This window comes from Dendrobates tinctorius, unplaced genomic scaffold, assembly GCF_039654945.1.
Source record: "Dendrobates tinctorius isolate UK_male_01 unplaced genomic scaffold, ASM3965494v1 ptg000008l, whole genome shotgun sequence".
NCBI lineage: Eukaryota > Metazoa > Chordata > Amphibia > Anura > Dendrobatidae > Dendrobates > Dendrobates tinctorius.
This window is the reverse complement of record NW_027361676.1, coordinates 9,696,455-9,722,808: the sequence shown is the minus strand read 5'-3', so window position 1 is coordinate 9,722,808 and position 26,354 is coordinate 9,696,455. Positions and strand designations below refer to the sequence as shown.

The window sequence follows — 26,354 nt, the reverse complement described above, 5'->3', positions numbered from 1 at the left end:
GTTTTCGGCGTCAGACGCGATCCGGCGTCGTGCCGGAGCGCCGGATCCGGCAAATATTTCGTAAAACCGGATGTGACGGATCCGTTTTTCTGCCGGATCCGTCTTGTTCTTCACAGACAAAACCGGATCCGTCTCATCCGGTTCATCCGGTTTTTGTTCCGTTTTTTGACGGATTACGCCGGATCCAGTTTTTAAAATTGACCCTTGTGGCCTTCCGAACGGGATTGGCTACTGGAAAACTATATATAGCGTGTTCCTACAGCCCTTCTTTGACAGGTTGGAGAGGAGAAAGTGCAGGTTGGAGAGAAGAGCAAGTTACTGGCGAAGATGGATGTTGTGATTGGAAATATTTTGAAGAATTTGGCGGATTTTACAGCGGAGGCGAATCGTTTGAGGGTGATTGTTCTGGAGAAGGAGAGAGCGAGACAGCAGCGCATCAGGCATCGTAGACGACGTTTGTGGATCCACCCCATCACAGCCAAGAGAATGACGCGTGGGGTCTATTCTACACTCTCCATGGACCGAAACCCGGATAAATTTTTTGGATATGTTAGGATGAAAATGGAGAATTTTGATTACTTGGTGGAGCGCATTGCACACCTCATAAGAAAAGCGGACACCTATTGCCGCTTCTCCGTTTCACCCGCAGAGCGTCTGATGGTGACTTTAAGGTAAGCCACATTTATTGGATGTGCTCTCATCAGAGCACACTTTCACTGCAATCTTGTTGGTGGTAGTTTGTATCTCCAAGTGTTATAGCTGAGTTTTGGTATGTAATGCTGTGATTTTAAACTAATTGATTGTTTTTTAATTCCCCACAGATTTCTTGCAACTGGAGAATCCCTTTCGTCACTGCATTTCCAGTACAGACTCGGGATTTCCACCATATTTGGAATAGTGAAGTACACATGCCGTGCACTGTGGGACTCCTTAGCTGAAGAGTTTTTACCAGAGCCCACAACAGAGAGGTGGATTGAAATTTCAGAAAAGTTTCAACAGATATGTCAGTTTCCCAACTGCTTGGGCGCTGTGGACGGGAAACATATCCGCATTGTAAAGCCAGCCGGATCGGGATCGGAATATTTAAATTACAAGAAATATTTTTCCATTGTCCTCATGGCCATCGCTGACGCGGAATACAAATTTATTGCTGTTGATATTGGGGCCTATGGCCGCTCCAATGACTCTCAAGTTTTCAAACTGTCTGCCATGGGGCGTAAACTGTATGGAAACACCTTCCAGTTCCCACCCCCTAGACCGCTGCCGCAAACATCTGGTCCACCTATGCCATTTGTCTGTGTAGGGGATGAAGCCTTCCAGCTGTCAGAACACCTTTTGAAACCGTACTCTAGCAGAGGATTGTCAAGAACAAAACGCATTTTTAATTACCGCCTCACAAGAGCAAGAAGAATGGTTGAATGTACCTTTGGTATTCTGACAGCCAAATGGCGGGTCCTATTGACTGCGATCAACCTCAAGACAGAAACTGTGGACGAGGTGATCAAAGCTTGCGTGGTACTCCACAATTTTGTTATCTGCAAGGAACCCATTTCCATTGAGGACACCTCTGAAGAAACCACCTTGCAAGATTACCATGACATTACCACTAGAAGTTCTGTGACGGTTTCAGTAATGAGGGACAATTTTGCACTATACTTTGTCACCTCAAGGCAGAGTACACTGGCAGGATGACAGAGTGTGAAAGATTTGTGCCCTTAACCAAACTCGTGTACCAACAGTATATACCTTTGCCAACCAAAGTTGGCTATCTTGTCATGGTCTTACTATTTTTACCTTTAGGCCACAGGTGTGTACCTGGTTGTGTTTTATGCAAAGTATTTCACCTTTTAACAAAAGTTGTGTACATTGTTAGGAAATCACCAACAATAAACACAACTTTTTAGGTGAAATACTTTGCTTCCAACACAACCAGGAACACAACTGTGGCAAAAAGGTAAAATTTACCCACAGTTATATACCAGGTTTTGAATACCTTTTGACCTTTGAAATTATTTAACCTTTTTTTGTAAACATATTTCGCCGCAGAAAGAAATGACAGACAACCATTGTAAAAGTAATTTAACTTTTATTTAAAATTTTTTTTTTTTTGTAAAATGTTTTTAAAGTTAGTTAAAAAAAACTTTTTGAATAAATGTTTGAAAACAAACAAATGGGCATTTTTATTAAAAAAAAACATTACAACTCTGTGTAGCGTGGGGTGGAAATACTGCTGGAGGGGCTGCGGGACACTTCGACACTGGGAGTGTGGAGAGAGGACTGGGATCGTGGTGGGGAAGGAACAGTTAGAGGTGAAGGTGTGGAAAAAGCTACAGAATGGGTGGACATGTGGGAGGCAGAAGAGGTGGTGGGCGGTGGAGTGGAGGGTTGGGCAGGGACTGTAGGAGCAGATGATGTTGATTGCAAGTTGTACAGGGAAGGAGTTTGGTACTGGGGAGGTTGCTGGTACTGGGGAGGTTGCTGGTACTGGGGAGGTTGCTGGTACTGGGGAGGTTGCTGGTACTGGGGAGGTGGCTGGTGCTGGGGAGGTGGATGGTATGTAATAGGAGGGGGAGGATGGAAAGTGGCTGGAGGGGGTGCAGGTGGAGGAACTACTGTGGTGGGAGGAGGAGGCTGGGAGGTAACGTGCTGGAGAGCACTGTGGCATGAATGCATTACATGCATCTGCTGGGTAGGAGAGAGCGTTTCCATGCGCTCCACAACAGACCTGAAAAAGGTGTGGTTTGGCGAAGATCTTGCTTCTGAATGCATGGTTTGCAGAAGTGTCTTCACCTCCAGAATGCTGGAGTTCATCTGCTGAAAGCCTGCGGAGATTTGCTCTGACAAGACTTTTAGACAGTTCTGGAAAGATGCATTCAGATGCAAGAACTCTGGCGCATAAGTCTTTTCCTGACCCCTCTGCTGCTGCCGCCCAGTACCCGCAGGTGTACTAGAGGTGGCAGGGGCAGAAGGGTGGGGTAAAGGGAAAGCGATCTCCTCACCAGCAGCTTCATGTAATGTAGGCGGCCACGATGCTCCTGTGCTGGTGGATGGGACAGATGGGTCGAATGTGTGGGAAGGCTGGGAAGGTGCAGATGTACCGGGGCGGTCGAAGTGTCCCTCGGTGCCGGTCTCCTCAGGGATCGCCTCAGAAGGGTCCAATCGTGCAGGCTCCCGAGTGCTGCTCCCCGTGCTGTGGAATAAAGAGAAAAAAAAACAATTAAAATAGTGATATGGTATGGCCCTGGCTGAAAAAAAAAAGTTACATCTAAACATTTTTTTGTCACATGTGGTGTGTAATATTTACCTTCTGGTGACCATTGTATCCCGGAGGAACGACAGGGCTCGTACGTACTTGTACTTGCTCCTGCGTCCTCCAGATCCACTCGGGGCCCGCATCTCTTTATTGAACTCCTTCTTGAAACGATCCCTTACAGACCGCCACCGCTTCACAATTCTCTCCCCTGAAACGAGAAAGGACAAAGTGGTTAGTATACAACATCAGTGTTTCCCAAACTCCAGTCCTCATGGTCCCCAGGGGTCATGTTTTCAGGATTTCCAAAGTAAATAGAAATCCTGAACACATGATCCGTGGGGACCACGAGGACTGGAGTTCGGGAAACACTGGTTTAAATCAAGCAACCGGTACTGTATATACTTACGCTCTTTAATCTGGGCCCAAGCATCGAGGTCCTCCCAGCGGTCCACAAGGAGCGAACAGATTTCCTCCCAGAGTCGTCGGGTAACGATAAGGTCAGCATGGCGGCGGTCAGCCATATTCCAGAGCGGCTCCCTTTCTCTGACGAGATCGATGAGGTGGTCCACATCGATTCCTCCATCCTCACCGTCAGAGTCGGGAGCACGCTGTGAAGGCTGTTAAAGAAAAAGACAAAAATAACATAATTAGCCTCCACAAAAGAAATGAAATAAAAAGTGCAAAAAAACAAAGCAAAAATATTTATACTTACACGCTGGTGACCGCCGCGTTGCTGTCGCCGACGACCCTGGGAGGCACTGCGAGGACCTCTTGGCCGAGCACCAGATTGGGAATACTAGAGAAGAAAACAAAAAATGTTATGTCTTTGGATGTAGGCATTTGTTTGCTGTGTGTGGTCTGCAGAACATTGTTTTCTATGTGTTGTGTGTAGTGTGATGTTGTGTTTCTGCGTTTGATGCAAAAATCTTACCAATTGTGATCCCACTCCAGGTGTCTGTCCACCCCTTCCTTCTTCTTCTGGGAGCTCCTCTTCATCTTGTGATTCCTGTTTTGAAATAAAAGGCAATGAATAGACATATATTACAGAAATGATGGATTTTGGAAATAAAAACTTACCGTCAAACGCTGACGATGCGAGGGAGGGCTCCCAGAAGAAGATGTGCTGTCTTCCTGCTGGTCAGACTCCATGGCTGTGGGTGGTGTTGCTGCTGCCATTGCTGCTGCTGCTGTTGCATCTCTTGGGCGGCTGTTGAATAAAGAGAAACAAAGGGCCAATGAATATCTTGATATTCCATGGCCCTAGTTTGGAGGAATGGGGGATTTGATAATTACCGTCTCTCATCTGCTGCTGGACTCCCCTCCCGTTGTTCAGCATGCTGCTCCATTTGGGGTGGTGGTGGTGCTGATGGTGCTGCTGCAGATGTCTTCTGCCTTCTCCTGCACCTGGTTCTTGTCTTGGGTGGCATGTTGGGTGTGGCTGAGGGTCCCACTGTCTTGCTTCTATATGTGTGTCTTGTGGGCAGAGCTACTGAGCATGCTCAGACCAAAAAAACCGGATCCGGCCACCGGATCCGGCTGTCGCCGGATCAGGCGCATTGCGGCACTCATAGGCTTTCATTGTGTGAAAAAGCCGGACACGCCGGATCCGGCGTGTCCGGCTTTTTAGCCGGAGACAAAAAACGTTACAGTAGCCGTTTTTTCCAGACGCCGGATCGCGACACATTGCCGGATCCGGCGAAAACCGGATGAAACGCATGGCCATCCGGCTTGATCCGGCTCTAATGCAAGTCAATGGGGGGGAAACCGGATCCGGCATTGCATTTTGCCGGATCCGGTTTTTGTCAAAAGCGCCGGATCGCACCTGACGGCGAAAACCTGATGTGTGAATGAGGCCTTAACAGCTAGCCAGTCGACCTTCGGTCGTAAAGTGCTACAAGCAGTAGTCCCACCCTAAGCGAATTCCTACTTTGGTATTCCCCATGGTGCTGTCAGGATAGGACGTCCTGGAAAAAGGAGATTAGAACTACCGGTAATGTTATTTCCCGGAGTCCATCCTGACAGCACTGGTAGTTCCCTCCCGATGATTTGTATTGGTGTCAATATGCTTGTACTAAATCTCAATAAATTTTAATTGCATCCATACTGGTGTGGTACTTGGAAAAATCACTGCAGTGTGGGTGTGGGAGGTGACCTTTAACCTCTCGTGCATTTCCTGTCCCTGTAAGGATGAAAGGACAACCCCATGGTGCTGTCAGGATGGACTCCTGGAAATAACATTATCGGTAGGTCTAATCTCCATTTTTTGTTGAAAAAACTAAGCCATCACACAGCCCAGTATCGTCAAAATTTAAAACATGACAGGTCTCGGAAAATGGTAACAAAAACTTTTTTTTTTTTTTTTTTTTTTACAAAATTTCCACATAATGTTTTCACCACTTAAATAAAAGTATACATTTTTGGTATCTTCGAACTCGTACTGACCTGGAGGATCATATTGCCAGGTCAATTTTAATGTAAAGTGAACATGGTAAATTAAAAAAAAATAAATAAAAGAAAACAAGAAACAATTGTTTAATTGCACTTTCTTGCAATTTCAACACACTTGAAATTTTTTTCAAGAATTCCAGTGCAACACATGGCTATGTGGACAGGAAAATAAAAAAAAGGTTATGGCTGGGAGAAAGGGGAGGAAAAATTAAAATAAATGGAAAATGCCCATGTCATGAAGGGGTTAAATCCTGTGGAACCTCTTTAATAAATACCACAAATAGTACACATACACAAATGTGCAGTATATGTTTGTTTATAGGTAAACTGGTAAATGTGGCTCTGCATTCATTGAGATCATATATAGAGAGAAGTGTATGTGTTTGAGGAGGCTCTGTTATGTTTTGGGGCTGTTTTCCTGCAACTGGCACAGGGTGTCTAGAATCTGTGCAGGGTACAATGAAATCTCAAGACTATAAAGGGATTCTAGAGAAAAATGTGCTGCCCAGTGTCGGAAAGCTTGGTCTCAGTCACACGTCATGGGTCTTGCAACAGGATAATGACCCAAAACTCACAGCTAAAAACACCCAAGAATGGATAAGAGAAAAACATTGGACTATTCTGAAGTGACCTTCTATGAGCCCTGACCTAAATCTTATTGAGCATCTTTGGAAAGAGCTGAAACGTGCCGTCTGTAAAAGGCAACCTTCAAACACGAGACAACTGGAGCAGTTTGCTCTTGAGGAGTGGGCCAAAGTACCTGTCGAGAGGTGCAGGAGTCTCATTGACAGTTACATGAAACGTTTGATTGCAGTGATTGTCCAAAAAAATTGTGCAGCAAAATATTACGGTAAGGGTACCATCATTTCTGTCCAGGACTATTTCATAAGTTTTATTTTTTTTTTAAATTCTGTGGAAGCATGGTTGAAAAGCAATGTCTGACTTATTCGTTCATTTTCATAGATTTTTGATTAATTATTACTTTTGTCAGATTCAAGTTTTGTCTCCATTGTGGGTTTTTGTCATTAAACGAGGGGTACTAACGATTTTGAACCGTGTGTGTATATAGTGAGGGGTATAGTGTTGGATGGTGGATTTATATCTACCAGGAAGTGCCTCTTTCAGGGGTGAATAACCGGGAAAGAGGTAAGCCCTGTCCTGGATCTTCTCTGCTTTACCGGGTTGTTGGGGGCAGTGCCAGGATTGCACAGCTGCAGGTCTTAAAACAGCGCAAACAGCCAGCCATAACTTCTCAGTTTCTGCTGCCGAGTATGAAAGAGCTGAGGGGTGTTTTGTGGCAATGTCAGACCTGAACAGGTTGGCATGTCTCGGACCTGAACCTAAGCTTTGGAAACAATCTGGTCTTTTGCTTTGTCTAAAGTAAGACTGTGTTTGTTTTCTGCTGTCACAGTGAATAAAACAGTGAGCTTGGATTGAAAACCTTCCTGTGCCTCTTTACTACGTCCCTGCCTTTGCCTGCCAGAGCGAATCCCCACAATATACATGCATACATCCCTTTGACCTCTACATGGCCAGTACACTTTTATTATTTTTGACTGCATGGAATAGTGCAGACTCCATTGTACTATAAAATGCATCTGGTGAAAAGCCACAATGTATACATGTTTGTAATATTAAGCTTGTGAATCACTGAGAACACTGTGTGGTGTCTGGGCGTGTGTTTTAAAGCATACATCATGAGCTGTTAATGATACATGCGTTAAAAAGGGGCATTATAGCCTATGGATGATTAATTCAATTGTTTTGCATTTGTTAAAGGAAATCTGTCACCAGGTTGTGATGCAATCAGAGTTGTGATACAATCAGACAATCAGAGTTATGAGATACAGCAGGAAGCAGAACTGAGAAAGCTAACCATGCCCACACCAGGCTTTGTTTGTACATATTCTATTGACAGTAAGCTGCTTTTCAAAGGAGGGGGCGTGGCAGGGCCGCCATCAGGGAATTACTGCCCTGACTGGCGTATGGAGTCCGGTGGGCAGAGGGGACCCGCATGGTCTCTTCTGCTCACCGGGCCCTACCGGCATGCTAAACCGGGCCCTCGGCACTGCGGCAGATAATCGCTATTGACATGCGGGCCCGCACGTCAATAGTTAACAGCCGCCAGCCAATCGGAGGCTGGAAGCTGACGTCCGCCGCAGCGCGCACCTCGCCGGCGTCTGACGTCAGTCAGTCGCCGGCGAGGTGCGCGTGCTTCTGCATGGAGGGACGCCCGGAGCTACGCCGCTGGACTGCGGCCAGGTCAGAAGAGCCTGTGTTTTTTTTTGTTTTGTTTTTTTTCTTTTTATTTATTGAGAGCGGTGATCCGGGGGGCAGAATGCTGGTGGCGATGGGGCATTATGCTGGACACTATGGGGGCATTATGCTGGACACGATGCGGCAGAATGCTGGACGCGATGGGGCAGAATGTTGGACACTAGAATGCTGGACACTATGGGGGAAGAATGCTGGACACGATGGGGCAGAATGCTGGTGACGATGGGGCAAAATGCTTGTGACAATGGGGGCAGAATGCTGGACACGATGGGGCAGAATGCTGGACACTATGGGGGCAGAATTCTGGTGACGATGGGGCAGAATGCTGGGCATGATGGGGCAGATTGCTGGACACGATGGGGCAGATTGCTGGTCATGATGGGGGCAGAATGCTGCACACGATGGGGCAGAATGCTGGACATGATGGGGGCAGAATGCTGGACATGATGGGGCAGAATGCTGGGCACGATGGGGCAGAATGCTGGACACTATGGGGCAGAATGCTGGACACGATGGGGGCAGAATGTGACAGTGAAACACAGGAAGGGGCAGAATGAGATACGGGGCATGATTGGAGACACGGGGCAGAATGGAGATACGGGGCATGATTTGAGACACAAGGGGTAAGATCAAAGATATGGGGGCATGACTGGAGACACTGGGGACAGGATTGGAGACAGATGGGGCAGGGTTGGAGACAGATCGTGCAGGATCATGGGGCAGGATGGAGACAGATGAGGCAGGATGGGGAGATCATATGGGGTAGAATGGATACTCATGAGGGTGGGATGGGAGAACGTATGGCTGAAGCCAGGAATGAGACACACGGGGGCTAGGATGGGGGATATTATTACTGTAGTGATGTATATATTTTATTTTTGAGTATACGGTTTTAAATGGGGGGGCGGTACTGTTACTGTGTAGAGCGACACTATGTCGCCTTTATTTCTTCATGTGATGTAATGTAGAAGTTGGGAAAAATAAGTAATGTGTTCTGAAAACGAAGCTCTAGATATCTATGTTATTTCCTGCAGAGACGAGCCCTGGCTGGAAGACGTGATGATGATCTGTGCTGGATGAAAGATGAAAAACAAAGATGAAGGACTTCACCTAGAGACGTCACTGGTGAGTAAAGGGCCTGCCACACTAAGAGATATCGCTAGCAATATCGCTATAACTAGTGACGTTATAGCGATATTGCTAGCGATATCTCTGTGTCTGATACTTACCTCCGACCCGCTCCCCCGCTGGTTATTGCTGATCGCGCGAGAACGTTCAGGACTGTTTCTCGTCGTCAGCTTCCTGCGGCGCTTCCTGCTGTGAGGACGAGCGACGAGCGTGGAGCCGGGCGGGAGGACGCAGGATCGCCTGGTGTGACAGGTAAGTAGCGACCCCCGACCCCAGCGATGTCGCTAGTGAGATCTGCCTGTGTGGCAGCTCACTAGCGACCACTTAGCGATGCACCAGCGATCCTGACCACGTCATATCGCTGGTCGGGATCGCTGGTACATCGCTAAGTGTGACAGTACCTTTAGTGTGTTACCTATACACTGTATAGAGGCCATGTGTATAATGTCATTGATCACTGTATTACCTATACACAGACACTGCATACTAAGTACAGATCTCCTGTGTATATTGGCACTTATGGTGATAGTATCTTGTTTTTTTATTACTGATCAGTATTGTATTATTCAGTCACTGTGGTGGTAATATGTGGTCTGGTCATGGTGTGGTGGTATTTGTTCCTCGTATGTGATATTATTCGGTCACTGTGGTGGTAATACGTGGTCTGGTCATGGTCTGACGGTATTTGTTCCTTCTGTGTGGTATTATAGGTCACTATGTGGTCTGGACATGGTGCGGTGGTATTTTTCCCTTGCATGTGATATTATTGGTCATTTTAAAAATTGAAAAATAATAATATACCTAAATCATATCACATATTTTAACAAATATTTAATAGGTTACAGTAGATTAGGGCACGGCCAAAAGAGTCTACCATGTTATGGTGGCGGCTTAAAAAATCTTTTGGCCAAAACAAAAGCTGCCGGCTATATGTGTAATCTGGTGATGGGAACTGTTAATGTGTGATTTTTGAGAAGTGGAGTTTTTCCAAGAAAGAGCTGTGGGACTTTGGACAGTTCGAGGGGTGAAGGCGGGGCTGGGGTGGAGCCTGGGCGGAGTTTCAAGGGGGCCCCGAAAATTTTACCAGTATGGGGCCCCAAAATTCCTAGTGGCAGCCCTGGGGCGTGGTAAGACGACTGCTTGCATGCCAGTTAGTCACAGCAATGATAATGTTCTGATGATAAAACCTTCACTATAAGTAAACCGCACGCAGCTTGATAAGTGACACAACTCGGAATTCTGTGGTTTAACCCATACCTCGTGCTGTCCTCAGATTACATAGCAAAACCTGCTGACAGATTCCTTTTAAGCGATAAACATCTGAGGTTTCTGTTGTAAAATCCTCTTTACCAGGATCCTAGGATTAGATGCACATTACAGATGGAAGGAGCCCTGACACTGTTATATTGTGTAAATTTTGTCTGCAGTGTTAGCTGCAAAATAATCGCTGTAAAAGCAAAACATTTATATTTTAAAATTTTAGTTCAGTGTTCTTTCACATAATGGTATTTTACCGTCGTGTTATGGCCACACTTCTGTCCTAAACTTAACCTAAACCAGCAGCCTCATTAAAAATATTGGGCTGATGGTTTGATACTGGAGACCTGCAGTCGGTCCGTGAAATGTGGCTGTAATAAAGACTGCAAAATACAGTTATGTGAATGCTCCAAAAAGTCTATTGAAAAAATAAAATGTTGTAAACCAAAATTAGATGTCAATAAATAAAATTTAAACTACAATTGAGTATACAAAAGTCACTAGGCTAGTCAATCATAAACAAAAACAAGTAGCACTCACCAAAAACTTATAACTTGTGTCTGGTCATTAGGAGATAACTACTCTGGGGCCTATTTGAGTGGAGAAGATAGAAGCTAAACATACACTCAGATGCACTAAAAATAACTTAATATTATTTGTCCAAATAATAGCAGCGCTGAATGGTGATGTATGGTGACTATTATTTAGGGGCACGTTGATGTTCGTTTAGGGGGTTTGGCTCATTTTGCGTAGTAGTCAGGATCCCTCACATCCTATGCAGTGATGATTTCAGATATCTGTTTTTAACTCTTCTGTGGAGCAAAGATGACACGTGTCCAGACATCGATAAATTATAGTATTTGTGATTTATCATTGGTGTGAAAAGGTGCATGAATTTATCAATTTACAAAGAGTAAATTTATGATATGGCAAAAACATGATACTTGGTTAACCAGTTTAGCACAATTTTCAAAAAGTCTTAAGACCTTTTTACTAGCGACGCTTGGCTTGCATGCTTTACGCTAGAATTTTTTCAATGAGTGAGGGGAATTTGTGTCTAGCAGCAACTGATGTCTCTTCGGAATAAAGAGTTCCCTCTAGAGTACCTTAAACTGATAAGCTTGTTGAGGCTCTTTGTTGATGCATGTTCTGTCACACAATGGGAGGTTGTGGATATGGTTCCATTGGAAAGGGAGAGAAAGAGAACTCCCTTTTAGTAGGAAAACTAGAGGGGATCCTTGAAATTCTCATGCAACAAGCAGTTACACTTTTTGCTTAAGGCAATAATGTCGGTGGTCAGAGAAACTTTGTACAGCTCTTCCATGTGCATGAGGCCTAATGCAATATAACAGTTTGAGATTAACTATATTTTTTAGTCTTTTTTTCATCTTCTGAAAACTTTCTTTTCCATGACATTTGATATTTAATTGTTGTGATCATTGATACATGGATCATTTTACTGTGCTTGTACAGGTTTAGAAATTATTGGCTGCATAATGTATGTTCTTCATAAAGAAATCAAAAGGAATTACAATATATAAAAATTACTGTAAAGCTTTTATTGCGCTGTTTGAGTATCTAAGGAAAGTAACTCAGTGTTGTGTTTTGTTTTTTAAAGGGTATTTTTCCATCTGGTAGTGATGGCATTGTGCTTGGAATTGGCCTCACTTTGTAGTTAATGAGAAACCATCCTCTGGAAAGTCCAATCATTTTTGGGCCTCTAGATGTGTAAATACAGCCTAAATAAAGTGACTGTCACATTGTACATCAGCTTAGTCTTGATCTCTCCACCAGCATGATGGAATTTTAATGTACAGTGCAAGGGGATGATGTCGACACAGGAGCCAGCGTCACTAGTATACATTTTGCAGTTTGTCTCATTGAGTTGTTTAAATTTAAGACAGTATTATTAAATCAACCCCATTTTTTTCTAGTACTTTCTAACTCAATCTGTTTTGTTAAATATTGGACTCAATGGTATGAGCTTGGTGTCTCCCAGTGGGTATCACTCATCCCACACCTTTGCTATGGTTGGTAGTAGAGTGGAAGAAGTCGTCTCTCATGAACACATACGCTGTGTGCACAATTATTAGGTAGGTAAGTATTTTGACTATATCATTTTATGCACATCACAGAACCATCAAAATTTTGATGCAAATAGTCAATTGGGTTCCTTAAAAAAAAATCATGTTGAGGAAAAAATATAAACATTAACAGCCAAAGATTTGAGAAATATCAAACGTGAAGCGACCAGGAACCCATTATCCTACCGTGCTGTCATATTCCAGAAATGCAACCTCCTTGTAGTGCACAGAAGTACAAGGTTTTAAGTGTTCAGAGACATGGCCGAGGTAAGGAGACTGAAAACTGACCACCACTGAACAAGGCTCAGAATTTGAATTGTCAAGACTGGGCCAAGGAGTATCTGAAGACAGACTTTTCAAAGGTTTAATGAACTGATGTTTGAAACACCAGTAAAGGGGAGGAGATGTACTGCTATGGGCTGGTATTATTAACCCCTTCACCCCCAAGGGTGGTTTGCACGTTCATGACCGGGCCAATTTTTACAATTCTGACCACTGTACCTTTATGAGGTCATAACTCTGGAACGCTTCCATTGATCCCGGTGATTCTGACATTGTTTTCTCGTGACATATTGTACTTCATGTTAGTGGTAAAATTTCATTCAAATAACTTGCGTTTATTTGTGAAAAAAATGGAAATTTGGCAAAAATTTTGAAAATTTCGCAATTTTCCAACTTTGAATTTTTATGCCCTTAAATCACAGAGATATGGCACACAAAAAACTTGATAAGTAACATTTCCCACATGTTTACTTTACATCAGCACAATTTTGGAACCAAAATTTTTTTTTGTTAGGAAGTTATAAGGGTTAAAAGTTGACCAGCGATTTCTCATTTTTACAACACCATTTTATTTTTAGGACCACATCACATTTGAAGCCACTTTGAGGGGTCTATATGATAGAAAATACCCAAAAGTGACACCATTCTAAAAACTGAACCCCTTAAGGTGCTCAAAACCACATTCAAGAAGTTTATTAACCCATTAGGTGCGTCACAGGAATTTTTTTGAATATTTAAAAAGAAATGAACATCTAACTTTTTTTCACAAATAAAATACTTCAGGTTCAATTTTTTTTATTTTACCAAGGGTAACAGGAGAAATTGGACTGCAAAAGTTATTGTGCAATTTGTCCTGAGTACGCTGATACTTGATTTGTGGGGGGGAACGACTGTTTCGGCGCATGGCAGAGCTCAGAATGGAAGGAGCGCCGTTTGACTTTTTCAATGCAAAATTGGCTGGAATTCAGATCGGACGCCATGTCACGTTTGGAGAGTCCCTGATGTACCTAAACAGTGGAAACCCCCTACAAGTGACCCCATTTTGGAAACTAGACCCCCCAAGGAACTTATCTAGATATGTGGTGAGAACTTTGAACCCACAAGGGCTTTACAGAAGTTTATAACGTACAGCGGTACAATTAAAAAATCATATTTTTTCCACAAAAATGATCTTTTCACCCCAATTTTTATTTTCCCAAGGGTAACAGGACCCTAAAAGTTATTGTGCAATTTGTCCTGAGTACGCTGATACCCCACATGTGGGGGTAAACCACTATTTGGGCGCATGGCAGAGCTCGGAAGGGAAGCAATGCCATTTGACGTTTTTGGCTGGAATTGAGATCGGACACCATGTCGCGTTTGGAAAACCCCTGATGTACCAAAACAGTGGAAACCCCCCACAAATGACACCATTTTGGAAACTAGACCCCCTAAGGAACTTATCTAGATGTGTGGTGAGAACTTTGAACCCCCATGGGCTTCACAGAAGTTTATAACATACAGCCATACGATTAAAAAATCATATTTTTTCCACAAAAATGATCTTTTCACCCTCAATTCTTATTTTTCCAAGGGTAACAGGACCTTAAAAGTTATTGTGCAATTTGTCCTGAGTACGCTGATACCCCACATGTGGGGGTAAACCACTATTTGGGCGCATGGCAGAGCTCGGAAGGGAAGCAGCGCCATTTGACGTTTTTGGCTGGAATTGAGATCGGACACCATGTCGCGTTTGGAAAACTCCTGATGTACCAAAACAGTGGAAACCCCCCACAAATGACACCATTTTGGAAACTAGACCCCCTAAGGAACTTATCTAGATGTGTGGTGAGCACTTTGACCCCCTCAGTGCTTCACAGAAGTTTATAATGCCCGGGCGTGAAAATAAATAATTCGTATTTTTTCCACAAACATGATCTTTTAGTCACCATTTTTTTATTTTCCCAAGGGTACCAGGAGAAATTGGACCCCAAAAGTTGTTGTCCAATTTGTCCTGAGTATGCTGATACCCCATATGTGGGAGAAAACTACTGTATGGGCACACGTCGGGGCTCGGAAGGGAAGTAGTGACGTTTTGGAATGCAGACTTTGATGGAATGGTCTGCGGGTGTCATGTTGCCTTTGGAGAGCCCCTAATGTACCTAAACAGTGGAAACCCCCCACAAATGACACCATTTTGTAAACTAGACCCCCCAAGGAACTTATCTAGATGTGTGGTCATCACTTTGAACCCTCCAGTGCTTCACAGAAGTTTATAACGCCCGGGCGTGAAAATAAAAAATTCGTATTTTTTCCACAAACATGATCTTTTTGTCACCATTTTTTTATTTTCCCAAGGGTACCAGGAGAAATTGGACCCCAAAAGTTGTTGTCCAATTTGTCCTGAGTATGCTGATACCCCATATGTGGGTGAAAACTACTGTATGGGCACACGTCGGGGCTCGGAAGGGAAGTAGTGACGTTTTGGTATGCAGACTTTGATGGAATGGTCTGCGGGTGTCATGTTGCCTTTGGAGAGCCCCTAATGTACCTAAACAGTGGAAACCCCCCACAAATGACCCCATTTTGAAAACTAGACCCACTAAGGAACTTATCTAGATGTGAGGTGAGCACTTTGAACCCCCAAGGGCTTCACAGAAGTTTATAATGCCAGGGCATGAAAATAAAAAAATCGTATTTTTTCCAGAAACATGATCAATTAGTCCCCAATTTTTTCATTTTCCCAAGGGTAACAGGAGAAATTGGACCCCAAAAGTTGTTGTCCAATTTGGCCTGAGTACGCTGACACCCCATATGTGGGAGAAAACTACTGTATGGACACACGTCGGGGCTCGGAAGGGAAGCAGTGATGTTTTGGAATGCAGACTTTGATGGAATGGTCTGCGGGTGTCATGTGCGTTTGGAGAGCCCCTGATGTACCTAAACTATTGAAACTCCCCACAAGTGACCCCATTTTGGACACTAGACCCCCCACGGAACTTATCTAGATGTGTGGTGAGCACTTTGAACCCCCAAGTGCTTCACAGAAGTTTATAACACTCGGACTTGAAAATAAAAAAATCATTTTAGTACAGGTATGTAGTTGCTAACAGAGGCAAATACCTGTTTGTTGTACCCGGTCATCGACCGTTTGAAAAATATTCAGCTCCTCCCTGACAACAGTGCAGCAGTTTATTTTCCTGTAGACAGGGCGGGACTACTGGTGTCCTGCTGTTTGACAGCCGACTCCCACTGCCTAATTGGGGGGAGGCTGGCTGTCAATCGAGGCTGGCTGTCAGTCAGCATGATTCCAGTAGTCCCGCCCTGTCAACAGGAAGAGAAACTGCTGCTCTGTTGACAGAGAGTAGCTGAGTACCTTGTAAGAGGCGTCAATGACCAGCACTGGGTACAACAGTTACCTCTATTAGCAACTACAAGCCTTTTTTTAATATTGCAGATATCCCATTTAAGAAGCTGACAGACTCCTTGAATGAAAGGCTTATGACTTTTGAAAAATACAAAAAAAAAAACTAATAATTGTGCTCAAACTGTAAAAATGAATCATCTGTATATATATACTTGCCAGACAAATTAGTTTTAAAATCGGTGTAGTTATGACACTGGTGAGGAAAGTGAGATCCTAGAAAGCAGAATGGCTGACTAATTGGAGCCTTTTTCTTTGTTGTAAACTCTAGGTGTTCCAGGAACTCTGCCAGGGAGAAGAAAAGACCCCAGCACAAATAATTAAAGAGAAGAATCTAGGACTCATCACTGATAGGAAACATGTAGAAGACATCTGCCAGAAGATTATAGATGGACACAAAGAAGAGGTATTGCATTAACCCATACTTTTAGTACATATTAGGCTATGACACATATTTGGCAAATATATATGAGCGATGTATACAACTGAATATAGTTGCATCTGACTGCCGCAAACTTCCTGTCTGAATACTAAAGGGCTTCTTTAGGCATAGGTCAGGTCCATAGAAGTCTGTCACATCGTGGTTATAAACATTAGGAGCATTTCCCAGCATGGGTGCTAAAGGTATAAAAAGAGATTAAAGAGCTAAACTTTCTAACCATTTTGGGTTATTAATGTTATTTATTTCTTTTTGCTTATAAAGAATACAGCTTTTTATTAAGTTTGTAGAAGTTAAAAGGTTGGTATAATAATTTTGCTTTTTAAAATTCTAGCAATTTTGTGTGCTACTCATAGAGAGAACACCAATTGTTTGGGAGTTCTTTATCTGAGAGTTTTTTTTTTTTTTCCAAAATCTGAACCTTAAAAGTAATAAAAGACCATTGGAAACCTATTTTTCCTTTTACTGTATGCATAGTTTATTGAATACTTTCCCAGCAGCCTCAGCTACATGTGTTACTCGAACGGGTACTCTGGGGAGATAAAAAAAAATTAACCTAATGCTCATACCTTCATAGACTTAGAATAACATGAATGGTGCTGTTTTCCATCTTCACAGTAGCTGTAATTCTGTGATGGTGGTGCTGCTTTTTGATGGTCCCCCTACCTTATGGGACATTCTGTCACATATCAGGGGACATAGCCCGCCCTCTGATACCATCTGCTTGTGTTCAGCACCATATCGGGGGGGCGTGACGGCATCAGCCAGCTCTGGGATGATAACTCTTTCCCTGCATTCATAGATCATGGAGCAGGCCACACCCGCTGATCTTGATCTGAATACAAGCAGATATTATCAGAGAATTTGCAGCTGTTTGCAGCTGGCCACACCCCCTAATATCGGACTGGATACCAGCCAGGTGCAGGTCACGCCTCCTTGACATAACGTCCCATAAGGTGGGGGGAGCAGCTCCAGCGTCCCAGAATTACAGCTACTGTGAGGATGGAAAACCACAATATTCATGTTATCCTAATAGTCTATGAAGGTATGAGCATTGGGATAATTTTTATCTCTCCAGAGTAACCCTTTAAGGCTGTGCTAGATCTAGTTAGTTCTGCCCTAACCATTTCAGACCACCAGTACATCATCTTATCTCCAATACATATTTATTCAGTCGCCATGACAGCTCCACGAGAGAGGGGATCCGCCCTTCGGGGACAGGAAACCTACAGACATAAAAAGGGCTGCCCTCTCTCACGCCTCAGTTGGTTTCCTGTCCCTGACAGGGGACTCCTTCAGACATACCTCTCAGGAGTCCGGATGAAATCCCATGCCCGGCAGGCCGATTCAGGCAGCGGGGGTCCCCTGCCTCGGTCTGTCCGGAGTACTGGAAGCGCCGCACGGCAGGGAGACTGTTGGTGCAGGCGGCAGCAGGTGGAAGAGGCCTTCAGGGGGAGAGCCTGCTTCTGGAGGCCCGACGCCAGTACCCGGTAGGTAGGTCCGGGCAGTCCCTCCTCGTCCGATCCCAGGGGCGGTCGTCTTCGGCGGGGGGCGCGGGCCCGGGGGCATCCGCCTGCGCGGCCCGGGGCGTCTGCTTCCACCAGAGGTGGGTGCCGCAGGGGAGGGACTGACGTCGGGGGGGTGCGCCTCTGGGGAGGCTGGGCGACCTGGTCGGCGCGCGCCTGGTCGGGGGTTTCCGGTCCCCGCCGCGGGCTAGTTCGGGGGGGGGGGGAGGAGCCGGACATCAGTGGGTACTCGGCAGGCCTGGATGAGGGACACCAGTGAGTCCCATAGGGGGCGGTTCTGGGGGTTGGCCGGCTACTTAGCTGTCTCAGATCAGCTGCGAGGTGTTGTTGGAGAATGGCGTCGCAGGAGCGGGCAGAGCCTCTGGACGAGCATCCACAGATGCAGCCTCAGCCTTCAGAAAGACCCCAGCAGCCGTCTAGCAGCAGCAGCAGCCGCTCTGAGAAACATAGGTCTACTCAGAAGGCGAAACCAGAAAAATCCACGAGCCATAAAGGATCAGCGGCTCCGATGGACCCCCTCACAGAACCCGGTACTGCGCTGCTATGAACCAGGGTAAGTGAGCTATGAGGAAGTTCACCTTGGTGATTTTTTGTTCCCCTTATGTTCCCTCTCCATTTTACCAGGGGAAAAAGTGCTCTGATAAGAGCAAGCACAGAGAGTGTGCGGAATGCGGGGTTCCCCTCCTGGACGGTCAGGGAAGGAAGCTATGCAGACCCTGTATACAGCGCCTTGTCACAGAAGAGACCGCTGACTTTACCTCCAGTATACGGGAGATAGTCAGGAGGTTAGGGGTTCGGTTAGATCCCTTTCTCCGGACACTGGGTTCAGGGAGAAATCCCCTACATCCCCCATGCTGGTCTCCGATAGCGACTCGCAGGAGTTTAAATCAAATTTTTCTTCATCATCATCATCTGAAACCAGATCGGGCCACTCCTATCTTCCACTAGAACAAGTCAATCATCTATTAAAGGCGGTAAACACCACAATGGCGATTGAGGAGGTCCCAACAGAGAAGTCAGTACAGGATTATGTTCCGAGGATTGGACCGAAGAAATCGTAGGTCCTTCCCGGTGGTAGACAAAGTTAGTGCCCTTATTACGCGGGAGTGGAAAAAGCCCGAGAGGAAAGGCTCCCTGCCTCCTGCCTTCAAAAGAAGGTATCCATTTGAGGAAACAGCTTCATCCTCATGGGACAAAGCCCCAAGATTGGACGCGGCTATCGCCAAAGCGTGCAAAAAGAGGTGCCTGCCCTTTGAGGACCTTGGTAGCTTAAAGGACCCGCTGGACAGGAAGGCGAATGTTTTCCTCAAGGGAACCTGGGAAGCATCAGCTAGAGCCCTACGGACAGCGATCGCTGCCACGTGTACCCCCAGGTCCTTAATGGTATGGTTGGACCAGTTGGAAGGGCAACTTAGAGATAAGGTCCCAAGACAGGACATTCTTTCCTACCTCTCTACAGCCCAGGGAGCGGCGGCCTTCCTCTCAGACGCGTCGGCAGACTCTGGGAAGTTAGCAGCCAGATCCGTAGCCTTCTCCAATGCCGCCCCTAGGGCCTTGTGGCTCAAATGTTGGCCAGGTGACATGCAGGCCAGATCAAAGTTATGTGGTATCCCATGCGAAGGGGTTTACTTATTCGGTAAAGTGCTAGATGAACTCTTAGAGAAGCTGGCGACAGCAAGAAACGCTTTCCCTATCTGGGAAGATCGCCTTATAGAAGAGACTCCTCCATAAGATGGTTTGACCGTAGGAGAACAACAAGAGAAAGACCCAGATATGACACCAGGAGAAGAGGTAGGGGTTATATGTTTAATACCCCCTCGGGACCATAGCGATCCGAAATGACTGCCGGACCAGGTGGGGGGGAGGTTGTTGTCCTTCTACCCAGCCTGGTCATGTATTTCAAACAGTCCTTGGATATGGAGCATCATCAGAACAGGACTGAGGTATGAGTTCCAGCAAGCTCCTCGTGAGGAGTTCCTTCTAACCCCCATCCTTTCTTCACCTACAGAACAGAAGGCGTTGGAGATGGAGATCCAGGATCTTCTCCAGAAGGGTGTCTTGGTGAAGGTTCCTGAGCTACAAAGAGGTAAGGGGTTCTACTCCCCCCTCTTTCTAGTTAAAAAGCCAGACGGCTCCTTCCGCACCATTATTAATCTCAGAAGCCTCAATAAATTCAATGAATTTAACTCTTTCAAAATGGAGTCTGTGAAATTGGCGATTAAATTGCTGTTCAGTGGGTGCTTTATGGTAGTCTTAGACCTTAAAGACTCCTATTATCATGTCCCAATACACGCAGATCATCAGCAATTCCTAAGGGTGGCTGTTCCAGTGGGTGGAGTTATAGGCCATTTTCTATACAGGGCACTTCCCCTCGGGGTGGCGGTGGCACCCCGGGTCTTCACAAAGATAATGGCGGAGGTTATGGCTCATTTGCATGAACAAGACATTCTCGTGATCCCTATTTAGACGATCTACTAATTGTGGGGCACTCGGAATCTCACTGCACCACCCAATTAGGGAGGGTAATATCCAGCCTTCAGGGTCTAGGTTGGATCATTAATTTTAAGAAGTCACGTCTGCAGCCCCTAAAAGTACAACAGTTCCTCGGCCTTATCCTAGACTCTGATATTCAAGAGTGTCGGTTACCAGAATCTAAAGTATTCAACATTCAGTGTCAGATACTCAGGGTAATAGACAATCCATCGATTACTCTTAGAGGGGCATTGTCACTGTTGGGGTCACTTACAGCGTGTATACCAGCAGTACTCTGAGCCCAATTCCACACCAGAACCCTGCACTGGGACATTTTACACAATACCCGTCAGCTAGAAGGTCGCCTCGAGGGTAGAGTTACCTTATCCAACGATACCATTCAGTCCCTACGTTGGTGGTCACTAATTCCAAATCTGCGTAGGGGAGTTCCCTGGGTAAACCAGATCTCCCGAATTCTAACCACGGATGCTAGCCCCAAGGGCTGGAGAGCTCATATGGGGGACAGGTGGGTCCAGGGAACGTGGACACCGTCAGGACAGAAATTTTCCTCTAACCTTAAGGAGCTGTTAGCCGTGGAATGGGCTGTAAATGCTTTCCTTATGTCCCTACAGGGCGAACACGTCAGAATATTCTCAGACAACCAGGTAACTGTAGACTACATTAACCACCAGGGGGCAACCCGGTCCAGGCCCTTAATGGATGTGGTGATTCGTATCATTCAGATCGCCGAGGTTCACCTTCTATCCCTTACAGCCCTCCATATAAAAGGAAAACAAAATCTAACAGCCGATTTCCTAAGTCGCAACAGACTCAAACAGGGAGAGTGGGCACTAAAGAGGGCCATCTTCGGACAGATCGTACACAGATGGGGGCTCCCAGAAATAGATTTGTTCGCCAGCAGAAGGAACACTCAACTCCCTATGTTTTGTTCTCTGGATCCCAGAGAAAACCCGTATGCAGTGGACGCTCTCCTGATCCCGTGGAACTTCGACCTGGCGTATGCCTTCCTCCCACTGAATCTGATCCCAATGGTACTGAGGAAGATCCTGGAGGACAGGCTCACGTTATCTTAATAGCCCCATTCTGGCCCAGAAGGCCATGGTTTCCTTGGCTGAGGAAGATGTCTGTGTCCCAGCCATGGATTCTCCCAGAGCTCCCGGACCTTCTGTCCCAGGGTCCAGTATATCACCCACGGGTTTCCAACTTACACCTAGCGGCGTGGAGTTTGAGGGGGAACTGCTAAGGGGGAGGAGGTTTTCCCGGGGGTTAGTCAACACCCTATTAAAAAGCAGTAAAGCCTCCACGACTAATATCTACGCCAGAGTCTGGAGAAGATTCTTACCAGTCTCAGAGGCGGAGGTTGGTCAGAAGATCCACATTGACCAGATATTGGAATTTCTTCAGAAAGGGTTGGAGATGGGTCTAGCCACAAATACGCTTAGAGTCCAGGTTTCGTCTCTAGGGGCATTTTACAACTGCAATCTAGCAAACAATTACTGGGTGGCAAGGCCAGACCCCTTGTATTTGCCCAAGGTTGCCTCAAAGTTCCACAGACTACAGGAAATAGTCCTCCCATCCTTCTGCCCGAACCCCACTAGCCCGACCGAGCAGAAGCTCCATTCCCTAGATGTAAGACGGTGCCTCCATAGTTACATTTCGGCCACAGAACCATGGAAAAGGGACAATGCCCTATTTGTATCTTTTCAGGGAGCTAGGAAAGGACTTAAGAGTGTCCAAAAACACCCTAACTAGGTGGATTAGGGAGGCGATTTCTTTTGCTTATACAGCAGGTGGGCTGGAGATTCCGGAAGGCATAAAGGCGCACTCTACTCGGGCCATGGAAACATCCTGGGCAGAGAGATCGGAAGTATCCATCGAGGACATATGTAAGGCAGCCACGTGGTCCTCTCCATCCACGTTTTTTAACCACTATAGATTGGATTTAGGCAGGTGCGCCGACCTCACGTTTGGGAGAAAGGTGCTTGAGGCAGCTATCCCTCCCTAAGTTCTCTTCATCTCTGTAAATCTCTCGTGGTGCTGTCATAGCGACTGAATAAATGCTCAGCTACTTACCAGTAGCAGTGTTTTTCAGGAGCCCATGACAGCATCTTTGCATTCCCTCCCTCTGCTCTCACTTCTTGGATCAGCTCCTTTTCTCTCAGTTAAACATTAATCACAGAGGTGAAGAATATTTACTTTGACTGTGTATATATGAATTGCTACTAACCAGGGAGGTCCTCTCATGCTCTGTAATCCAACTGAGGCGGGAGAGAGGGCCGCCCTTTTTATGTCTGTAGGTTTCCTGTCCCCGAAGGGTGGATCCCCTCTTTCGTGGTGCTGTCATGGGCTCCTGAAAAACACCGCTACCGGTAAGTAGCTGAGCATTTCTCATCAGGCAAATTACATATGTAATTAAAAACGTTCTCTGGGCTTGGAACCAAAGTCGCCAGTTACATTTTGTAATAATAGTGTCAGTGCACACGCTCTCATGATTTTCTGGTGCGCGCAGGCGGTCACGTGACCATATGTGTACAATTTGCATATTTGCAGTCTTGTGCCAACTAAACTCGATCTCTTCTCTAAATAGAAGTGAATTGAAAGAATCGCAAGAATCTAGTCAGCATGTGACAGCAAGTATGCAAATTGCGAAATACAAGAAAATCATGACAGTGTGCACACCAAATGCTGTCAAGGTTTAGCAGTCTGCTGCAAGGCACAACCCCTTTAAGAAGGAAGAAAACCGCTATTGGCCTCTCTTGGCTGTCCAGGAGTTAATATATAGTTGACATTTAGCTGTAGTTTTCAGTGCCAAGCAGTAAGACAATAAACAACCTAAAATGTAAATTCTAAATTACAAGCATCTGTTCATAAACAGTTACTTACAATTCTCATCTCTTAATTAGGTTTCTGCTATACAACAAGGAAATCTTAAAGTTATGAACAAACTTATTGGCTTAGTCCAGAAGACTACAAAAGGACGGGCAGATCCAGTTCTCGTAAAGACTATACTACAAGAAAAAGTGTTACCTTAATTAATAATCCAAGTTATCATTAACAAACTGATGTTGTCTTTTAAATTTATTTATTGTATTTGGTAATCGCCATTATCTGTACTGGTTCTATTCAAATACCTGTGATGTCTTGGACAGGTTCCCAAATTCATCTCAATCACCTCAAAAACGCAGTCTTATTTTCTAGCACCAAAATTGACCTAAGCCCCTTACCAGACATATGATGTACTGGTACGTCATATACCTGTTCACAGACTTTGTTGCGGGCTTGCAAGTCGACCTTCCTTCCCAATCTGACAGCGTCCGTTAACAGGACGCATCATTTCATGCACCCATCGTCACCCCGTGACAAAATCATGAGCGTCGACAAGTTGCTATGACAACCAAGGGTCTGCTGAAGACCCCCGTGCCTATGATTACAATACTCCTGTGAAAGCCAGCATTTAGCTTCATGCACTTCTATGTATAACACAATCGTTTGGATGATCACAGCTTCAAGACCCAATAGGAGACTAAGAAATACAGTAAAAAAAAAAAAAAAAAAAGTAAGAGAAAAAAAGTTTTTAGAAACAAGAAAAACTGAACAAAAGTTCAAATCACCCCCTTTTTTTTCCCCATTAACCCCTTTCCGACATCAGGCTTAAATTTACACCGATGTCGGACTCCCTCCCTTTGATGTGGGTTCCAGCGGTGAGCCCACATCTTTCCTGGCACATATCGGCTGCTTTGAACAGCTGACGTGCCCGCAACAGCCACGGGTGGAATCACGATCCACCCGCGGCTATTAACCCGTTAAATGCCGCTGTCAAACTCTGACAGCAGCATTTAACATGCGCTTCCAGCAGTCATGCTGGATATCTGCCCTGTCAGTGCCGGATTGCTATGAGCGCCGACTGTGGTCGACGTTCATAGCAAGTCAGCAATTCTGCTACGTACAGGTGATCTGATAATCGTCTGTATGTAGCAGAGCCGATCGCGTTATGGCAGCTTCTAGTATCCCATGAAGACTATTGAAGCATGCCAGAAGTGAAAAAAAAAAAATTGTTTTTAAAAATATATAAAAATTATAAAAGTTCAAATCCACCCCCCTTTTGCCCCATTCAAAATAAAACAATAAAAAAATTCAAACATACACATATTTGGTATCACCAAAAAACACAAAAAAAACAAGCCCTCACATGGCCATTTTGACCAAAAAATAAAAAAGTTATGGCTCTGTGAAGAAGGAACAAAAATGAAAATGCAAAACCAAAGATACCTCTGGTCGTTAAGGGGTTAAGCTATGAAAAATAAACATGTTTGATATCGCTGTGGTCATAAAAGTGAGCCCTCACACAAAAATGAGCCCTCACACAGCCCCGTGTCCGAAAAATTGAAAATGTTACTGGTCTCGGAAAACGGAGACAAAAGTAAAACTTTAATTTTCCCAAAAAAAAATTTACCACTTAAATAGTAAAAAAAAAAAAAAAAAAAAAAAATCTATACATTTGATATCTGCATAATTGTATTGACCTGGAGAATCTTATTGCCAGGTCAGTTTTACCGTATAGTAAGCATGGTAAATAAAAAACAATTGTGAAAGTGCATTTTTATGGCAATTTCAACGCACTTGGAGTTTTTTCCCGCTTTCCAGTGCATCACTTAATGATAATATGAATGGTGTCATTCAAAAGTGCAACTCAACTCCCAAAAAAAACAAACCCTCATACACCTCTAAACAAAAAAAAGTTATGTCTCTTGGAAGAGGCGGAGATAAAAAAAAAAAAAGGAAAATACTCAGGGGCAACATTTATTTTTTAATTTGACAATTTAAGTTGTAATATATAAGATGAGAAGCTTCTAATATGAGCATAAAATAAATCTAATATATAAAGCTCAATGTGTGTGTGTATGTATGTACAGTTGTAGCCAAAAGTATTAACACCCCTGCAATTCTGTCAGATAATACTCAGTTTCTTCCTGAAAATAATTGCAAACACAAATTCTTTGGTATCATCTTCATTTAATTTGTCTTAAATGAAAAAAACACAAAAGGGAATGAAGCAAAAAGCAAAACATTGATCATGTCACACAAAACTCCAAAAATGGGCCAGACAAAAGTATTGGCACCCTCAGCCTAATACTTGGTTGCACAACCTTTAGCCAAAATAACTGTGACCAGCTGCTTCCGGTAACCATCAATGAGTTTCTTACAATGCTCTGCTGGAATTTTAGACCATTCTTCTTTGGCAAACTGCTCCAGGTCCCTGATATTTGAAGGGTGCCTTCTCCAAACTGCCATTTTTAGATCTCTCCACAGGTGTTCTATGGGATTCAGGTTTGGACTCATTGCTGGCCACCTTAGAAGTCTCCAGTGCTTTCTCTCAAACCATTTTCTAGTGCTTTTTGAAGTGTGTTTTGGGTCATTGTCCTGCTGGAAGACCCATGACCTCTGAGGGAGACCCAGCTTTCTCACACTGGGCCCTACATTATGCTGCAAAATTTGTTGGCAGTCTTCAGACTTCATAATGCCATGCACACGGTCAAGCAGTCCAGTGCCAGAGGCAGCAAAGCAACCCAAAAAAATCAGGGAACCTCCGCCATGTTTGACTGTAGGGACTGTTTTCTTTGAATGCCTCTTTTTTTTTCTCCTGTAAACTCTATGTTGATGCCTTTGCCCAAAAAGCTCTACTTTTGTCTCATCTGACAAGAGAACATTCTTCCAAAACGTTTTAGGCTTTTTCAGGTAAGTTTTGGCAAACTCCAGCCTGGCT

General features: G+C 44.8%; 1 protein-coding gene across 5 annotated transcripts in view; it reads left to right on the top strand.

The window, feature by feature from the left end:
• The window catches only part of GATB (glutamyl-tRNA amidotransferase subunit B), a 252,889-nt gene extending 227,409 nt beyond the window's left edge, over nt 1-25,480 (top strand). For 4 of the 5 annotated variants that reach the window (XM_073576265.1, XM_073576264.1, XM_073576261.1 and 1 more), the window contains 2 exons: nt 16,404-16,538; nt 23,494-25,480. In XM_073576265.1, coding sequence (XP_073432366.1) covers nt 16,404-16,538; nt 23,494-23,622 — 264 coding nt within the window. In that variant the 3' untranslated portion in view covers nt 23,623-25,480. Of the gene's footprint in view, nt 1-16,403; nt 16,539-22,853; nt 23,450-23,493 lie in introns of those variants that run through there. The other variant, XM_073576262.1, reaches the window with a different exon arrangement.
• The last annotated feature ends 874 nt before the right edge of the window (nt 25,481-26,354 follow it).